The sequence below is a fragment of the Ailuropoda melanoleuca genome, chromosome 14 (genome assembly GCF_002007445.2).
Source record: "Ailuropoda melanoleuca isolate Jingjing chromosome 14, ASM200744v2, whole genome shotgun sequence".
Lineage (NCBI taxonomy): Eukaryota > Metazoa > Chordata > Mammalia > Carnivora > Ursidae > Ailuropoda > Ailuropoda melanoleuca.
Genome location: NC_048231.1, coordinates 106,221,537 through 106,229,035, shown reverse-complemented (window position 1 = coordinate 106,229,035; position 7,499 = coordinate 106,221,537). Strand labels below are relative to the sequence as shown.

At 58.9% G+C, this 7,499-nt stretch overlaps 1 protein-coding gene across 1 annotated transcript in view; it reads right to left on the bottom strand.

Annotated features, from left to right (window-relative positions):
- The window catches only part of KCNG2 (potassium voltage-gated channel modifier subfamily G member 2), a 55,820-nt gene extending 49,489 nt beyond the window's left edge, over nt 1–6,331 (bottom strand). Inside the window, exons 1-2 of the mRNA XM_034642221.1 lie at nt 6,295–6,331; nt 5,205–5,399 (exon numbers count right to left, since the gene is read on the bottom strand). Of these exons, the coding sequence (XP_034498112.1) occupies nt 5,205–5,399; nt 6,295–6,331 (232 nt within the window). The remainder of the gene's footprint in view (nt 1–5,204; nt 5,400–6,294) is intronic.
- Nucleotides 6,332–7,499: the final 1,168 nt, after the last annotated feature.

The window sequence follows — 7,499 nt, the reverse complement described above, 5'->3', positions numbered from 1 at the left end:
TTTTTTTTTTTTTTTTTTTTTTTTTTTTTTTTTTTTTTTTTTTTTTTTTTTTTTTTTTTTTTTTTGGGGCAGGAGGGCAGGTGTGATAGGGCAGCATGCAGGTGTGATGGGGCAGGTTGGCATTTCTGATGGGGCAGCTGACAGGTGTGATGGGGCAGCTTGCAGGTGTGATAAGGCAGGCGGGCAGGTGTGATGGGGCCGGTGGGCAGGTGAATGTGTAGGAGGGTAGGTGTGATGGGCTAGCAGACAGGTGTGATGGGGCAGTCGGGCAGATGTGATGAGGCAGGCGGGCAAGTGTGATGGGGTAGGAAGGCAGGTGTGATGGGGAAGCGGGCAGGTGTGATGGGGCCAGTGGGCAGGTGTGATGGGGCAGCGGGCAGGTGTGATGGGGCAGCAGGCAGGTGTGATGGGGCCGGCGGGCAGGTGTGATGGGGCAGGCGGGCAGGTGTGATGGGCCAGCGGGCAGGTGTGATGGGGCAGCGGGCAGGTGTGATGGGGCAGCGGGCAGGTGTGATGGGGCAGTGGACAGGTGTGATGGGGCAGCAGCCAGGTGGGACTGCAGGCATTCAGGCCATTGTGATGCACTCCCCTTTGCTACATACTCTCATTGGTTCAGTGTCTTCCTCCTCCAGGTGGGCCTACATCTGTCACCCCTGTCCCGTGGAGACTGGCACTTGGCAGGAGCACAAAGTTCTTTGAAGGGATGAAGGAATGGCTTTGAGCTCCCTAAGAAGTGATGCAGGGATGGCTGCATTCCAAATACATTTATTTGGGCCAAGCAAGGGCAGGGAAGGAAGGTCTCTTTGCTGGGAACATGCCCCCCACTCAGGACTCTCTTCTGACACAGGACTTGCCTTCCTCTTTGCGTCCCTCACTCTTAATGGTTTGGTGACTCTGCTCTAACCTACTCTCCAGACGTACCTGGCTCTCTACCCGCACATCTTTCTGACGGTCCCTGGTGACTTCTAATGGTCTTGTCACCCTTAGAAAGTCCTGTGTCTCTGAGCATGTACGGACTCCCTTCTCCTATTCTGTGCCCGTTTGCCGGGTGACAATGGGCTAGGAGGGGAGCTCTTCGAGGAGGGAGGCCTTTCTGCAACCGTCCCTGCGGTGTCCTAGCAGCTCGAGGGAGACCTAGGGTTCAGGGTCAAAGGCTTCCCTGTCATTATATCCTTGTTGGATGCTGAGTTTAGACCCAGGTGGGCTGAAAAAGCACAGTGCACAGAAAACAAAGCAAAACAAAAACTGTTGTTTTCATGACGCCAGCCCTGGAATGCAGAGTTGCTAGAATGTTTCGAGCTGGCAGCTGGCACTGGGGGCTAGCTGGGGAGCCTTGCTGTATGCACAGGCACACGTGTCGCTGCGCCAGGTCCTGTCCTGTGGGTCTGGGACCCGGGGGACCCCCTGCTGGGTCAGAAGCCCCGCTCTGTGCTCAGCTGCAGCTCCCAGGTGATGCTGGATGGGGCCCTGAGCCTCGTGTAGGGATGGCGGAGCGTCCTGGGTGCCGTGCAGGGCACTTCACCTCCAGTGGTGCCTGTTCTCACAGCGACTGCCCTGGGTGGGGGCACAGGCATGCAGCAGAGGTGAGGGGAGCCGGGGAGCCTGTCCCCATCACTGGCAGCTGCACCACCTGGGCTGACTCTGGAACCACATCATCCAGTACGTGACTGTGTTTTGAAAGGGAGACTTCTGGGAAAGTGCGGTTTTGGTCAGATTGGCCGTGGACGTCTGGTCTGTCTGCTCCTTTCCTCTCGAGCGGGGAATCCTCAGGGGCCCCTCCCGTGCCGGGCATTTGACGGTAGGTTCGGGGGGGACTGCCCCACATTCAGGGTCTGTGGTACCCGCTGGGCGGTGTCCCGGGAACAGACCCTGGCTGAGTCCGTCCCTTGGTCAACACGCAGTTCTGGAGACATTATTTAGGGAACAATCATGGCGTCGCAGAGGCTTGAAAGGAAGAGGCCCGGTATTTGAACGGTTTCCCTGCTCACTTAGTTTCCTGTATTTGCTCTGGAAGGACTGGAAAATCCCCCATCTCTCCACACCCACAAGCCAGAGATTATCAGAGCCAAAAATACAAAGATGCCTCACAGTTTCCAAGCAGGTCCAGCGCAGTGATGGAAGGCGTCCGCTGAGGCCTCCCCGGACACCGCTCGCGGGAACTCTTCAGACAGCCAGAGCAATTAGAGAAACCACTGCTGTTGAAAAAATGCCACATGCCGCCAGCTTTAAATTCTCCTTCTTTCTCAAAAAACAAAAATAAAAAAAACCCCGGTATTTCTTTTTTCTCAATTTGAACTCTGGCCAAGGTATAAAACTGAAAATTTGGATTTTAGAAGGAAGAGCAGTAGCCCACTGGTTCGAGAGTGATACCAGGTCTTGGGGAAGACAAGTGTCGTTATGAAACATGGCGGAGGGAGACGGTCCCTCGGTATGAGCTGGTCCCCTGCACGCCTTCCAGATAGAACTTCCCAGAGTTACGACCTTCCTTACAACAGCAGCTGTGCCAGGAGAGGCCACGCCCTTGAGACCCAGAGCCTGGTGGCAGGGGTGCTGGGGGCGTGTGTCCTTTGTGCCCCCCCCAACCCCTCAAGGTCCCTCCCCTCTCAGATATGAAACATCCGTTTATCGGCAACGAAAATATCTGAACCAGCTCTGCTCAGTGTCCCCCTCTGGGGGACACACGCGGGCCCTAGCATCCTCCCTGCTGACCAAGCCCATCTCAGCGCCGCCAGAAGGCAGCCTGAGCTGTGCGGTGCCCAGGAAAGGTCAGCGTCCGGTCGGATGAAGAGCTTGTGGGCCCAGGACTGCACGTTGGGGAAGCTCACTGTGGAGAGCCTTCCCTGGGGAGGTGAGGTGTGGGCTTGAGAGCCGGGGCCCATCACTGGAGCCCAGGAGCCGGCCTGGAGAGCGGTGCTCCCTTGGCAAATGGAGGCTTGAGGTGGTTCCGGTTTGTTGTGTTGTGTTGTGTTGTGATCAGCGGGGTCTGTTGGCTCAGTTCTGAAACCAGGGATGCTGACCAATTCGACAAACGCCAGGCCAGGCGCTAGCCTGGCCGTGTGCTGTGAAAACCGGTTCCAGAAGGCCAGCAAGGTTCAGACCCAATTACAGCTGTCCCCTGGCTGTGGTCAGTGGCACAGTGGCATGCTCCCCCTCGACGAAGCCCCGAGGCAACAGCAGGGTTTGCGGCGGGAGCTCCAGGGGTGTCCTGTTAACGCAGGGCTGGGTGGGGCGGACCGTTTGGCGTGAAGCCAAGCATCCTGTTTGCAGGGGGAGTTCTCATCATCCCTGTGGTTTGCTCCGTGTGTGTGCTGGCAAGCGTTCCAGAGACAGCTGAAAACCGGTGTAAGAGGAGACGCAGGCTGGGCATGTGGGTGGGAGGGAAGGGGAGGGCAGGGCCAGCGAGTGGAAACATGGGTGGGGGTGGCTACGGGCCCTCAGGCCTCGGGCCCTCCTCCAGCACAAAAGGGTTGTGCAGCCCCCAGGGTCTGAGCCTGTCGGAAAGGCCAGGCCCCAGGTGCTGCCCGGACCACACAGATTCCCCACTTCACAGACCCCGGGCGACCCATCCAAGAGCAGTCCTCGTTCCCGCTGCTGAAGTCTGCCCTATCGACATGTATTTGCTTCTATCAAAAGGAGTCAGGATCCTAAGCGGCTGTAAAGAGGCCAGCAGAGCAGGCCAGCCGCGGGCGGAACAGGCAGCACGGCCGTGCGGACGGAGAACCTTTGCTTACTGAATATCTGTCCAGGGCAGGCGTGGGCGCGTCCGCGCAGCGGGGTCCCTGGGCTGCGGGGCCAGTGCGGAAGCAAGGCGGTCGTTACCAGCCATTCTTAGAAATTAGCTTTCGTTCACTTACGACGTCAGCGGTGAAGCAGGGGACTGATGAGTCCATCACTGCTGTCCTGCCTTTTGTCGTCTGTGCTCTCGAGGTTGTTGGGCCTGGAACTGACCCCAGGTCAGGGCACTCACAGTGCCAAGGCCAGCAGATGCTGCCTGCCAGCTCCCAGCCCAGCCCTGGGTGTTTTCCAGCACAGACCACATCTGGAAACGTGGTCCTGCCCAGGAACAGGCTGGGGAAGTGTCCATGATGACACACTGACTCCTCAGCTATGTTTCCCGAGAAGGGACATGGCCGGGCACCCTGGGGGCAGCCGGCCACCCGTTAGCATACGCAGCACGCCCCCGGCCCCCCAGCACCACCCAATTTCCAGGTGAAATTTTCACAAGTGACCACATTAAATGAAAGGAGACTGTCTGGAAAAATGTTAGGAGCTCGCAGGTTCATTGGTCAGGGGGTGGGGCAGCTCCCAGACCACAGAGCCCCAGGCCGATTGGCCGTATGCCCTTGGTGCCGTGAGGGTGGCCGGGCCCTCCTCTCAAAGGACCCCCAGTGAGAGGGTGCAGTCCTGGGGGTCTCTGCACCCCGACCTCCAGCAGCTCTCGGAGGGAGGGACCGGTGGTCTGGTCCTCCTGATGCACTAGGCAGGGTGTGACCCCAGGGCTGAGCCCCGGCACAGAGTGCACCCCTCCCGTGGGCCTCTGCTGAGCTCCTCCACCGGGGAACACAGTTATAACATGTCAAACCAGACTCAAAACCAGTTCCATCATGAAGTTCCTGCCACTTGAATGTCTGACCCCAGTGTCCCCTGTGCCGCCTCTGGCCTGGGGTCCCAGCCAAAGTTGTCAGAATCACGCGGGAGAAGCCCAGTGGCTCTATGCCTGTGCCTTTGGGGCGTGTTTTCCCTTGGATGCTGTCAGGAGGACACATTTCCCACCAGAAGCCACAGAAGATTGGCCCCAGCAGCCGCTGCCAGACACCTGCCACCAGGGGCCAGGAGACAGGATGCGGGGTCACTCCAGGACACCAACCTGACAGACACCTCTCCCGCCGCAGCCTTGTCTGCCCTGTGAGGAGTGCTGGCTGGCTTCTTCGTCCGCAGAACATCTTCCAAGAGCACGTCTTCCTCACGTGTGGCTGTGTGTCCAGTCTGACCGGCACCAAGAAAATGTCTCTTAAATGTATGAACGGGTAAGAATTGTGCAAAGCACTGGATGTAACGCAGCAGTCCGGGGACGTGGACGTTCTTGTTGCTAACAGGGGTCCCGACACGGGAGGCAGGAGTTGGTGGGAGAGGAGCGGCGGGACCCAGCCCTGCAGGAAGCAGTCCTCAGAGACCTTGTAGACACAGCTGGCTGGCGGGCTCACCGTCGTCCGCGGTGGCCTCCCAATTTAGCAGTTCACTGGGAGTCACAGCCAGAAGCTTTAATAAGAGTGTAGCTCTCAGCGTCACCGCCGTCCTCAGCCAAGGCTGGACGCAGCGGCCCCTCCGGCCCTGCAGCGTCTCTGTGTCCACGGACCCCTCCCACACGGCGATACCTGGATGATCGCGGCGCCGGGATTCTGGAGCCCAGGGTGGGTGAGCAGGACCCGTCTCTGCGGGCTGACTGCTGTTCCGGGGGTGAAGACGCACCTCGGGCTCCCTCCCTGGGGCACGCCTGACCTCCGCGTCTAGGCCCCATGCCTAGTGCAGTAGACGTGGATCGTTCTTCTGGCCCTGAGCGCCCCTCTCCTGCAGGCCGCACGTGCCCTTGAGAACACGGCTGGCCCTCTGCAGCCGACCGTGTTCCTCGGAGGGGGTTGCTGCCGTGTCTCACCTGGCCGAGGGTCTCCGATGGGTCCTGGCAGGACAGGCTTCTGCTGGGAGCCGGGACAGCGGGCGGTTGACCTCAGCCCAGGAGGCACGTTCCTCCTCCGCGGGGTGGGAGCGGGGCGTGCGGAGGCCAGGAGAGAGGCAGGTCCCGCGCCAGTGCTGCAGGGTGAGGCATCACCGAGCACCTTGGCTCAGCGGCGGCCGCGGACACTCAGCCTGCGTCGGGTCTCTGGTCTGGTGTCGGTGCGTGGCCCTCAGACGCCCCTGCTTGTGTGGACGGGACCCGCAGCGCCCCGTGGACAGGCTGATTTGGAGCAGACACTCCATCGGTGTTTGCTGAGCGGAGCGGAATGTGTCACTTCTACGCGGGCCGGCCGTTCCTGCCGGAGGCTGCTTCACGCAGACACTCGTCTCCCTATAAATAGATGACAGATCCACGTCCCACGTGAGAGGAGCAGTTGGCTGCTGTCACCGTGGGGCTCTTGGTTTCCGCCTCGCTTAAATAACAGAAGAGCCAACCACCCAGCTCTCCTGGCCACTAGCTCCCCATATTTACCGTCTTGAATTCCACCCCCGGCCCCATCTGTGGAGCCCCCATCCCCACAGGGCAACCGTGTCTGTGGACACCCTCAGCACGGGGCTCACCTGGGCCACAGAGGAGGGCCGAGGAGCTGGTGGGCATCTCCGCTGTCGGTCGGGCTCCCCTCCTCTGGCCGTGCAAAGTCCTGGGGCCTTTCCTGGAGCGGGGAGGGGGGAGGTGGGGGAGCCCCCTAAGCTGCATTCTTGAACGTGGTGGTCTCGGGTCGGCAGATACCCAGGCACCAGGGATTAAAGACCTTGGGTTCAGGGTACTGGATGGATTCCTTTTGCTTTCAGCCTCCCTCCAGCACAAACCAGCCGGTTGGGCTCTCCCTGCCAGCCTGGTTCTGCTCGCCCAGAACTTCCCTCTACGTGCATCTGTTCCAACCCTCGTGTCCGTGCCCCAGGCACAGAGGGAGCCAAGGTCAGGGCATGGAGCCAAGGTCACCCCAGATGACGAGGCCTGACCGAGCCCTGAAGCCCCCACTCCTGGCCCCAGGTGGGCACCTGGCTTCCTCAGGCAGCAAGCTCATTGCCTGTCGGGGGGGGGCCCTCCAGACGGGATGAAGCTCCCGTTCGGTGGGCAGGCATCCCCCCGGAACTGTGGCCAGCACCACTGGCTCATGCCCCCCGTGAAAGGGTTTGTTGTTGGCGTGAGCTGCCTTGCTGTTTTCGGGGGCACCGCAAGCGAGATCAACCAGCAGGTGTTGGAGGGATTTCAGGATAGGACACAAAACAAAGCCTGTGCCCGTGTCCAGGTCCCCCTGCTCTCCCCAGGCCTTGCTCACACGGCCTGTGGAACGGCTGGACTAGCCGACAAAGTCTGGTCAAGATCTGCGGACCCGCGGGGGAGACTGGTAACTGCGGACAGTGGGTAGAGGGAGCCGCGTGAGGGCTGCGTCCGGGCCTTCTTTCTCTTCTCAAAATGAACATATGTATTTATAGTGTAATATATGCAAACAAAATTTAAGTTCGCATGTGTGGGTTTTGTATTTATACCTTTTTCTGCTGCTGAAATGGAAAACCACTGCTAAATATATACACACCCTGTGTAAGTCCTGTATATGGTTTATGTTGTGTTCAGCGTATTTCTTCATATTTTATGTCTTCAATATACTTCACAGAACATTGATATTTTTATTTTTTATTTATTTATTTATTTTTTTTTAAAAGATTTTATTTATTTATTCGACAGAGAGAGATAGCCAGCGAGAGAGGGAACACAAGCAGGGGGAGTGGGAGAGGAAGAAGCAGGCTCATAGCGGAGGAGC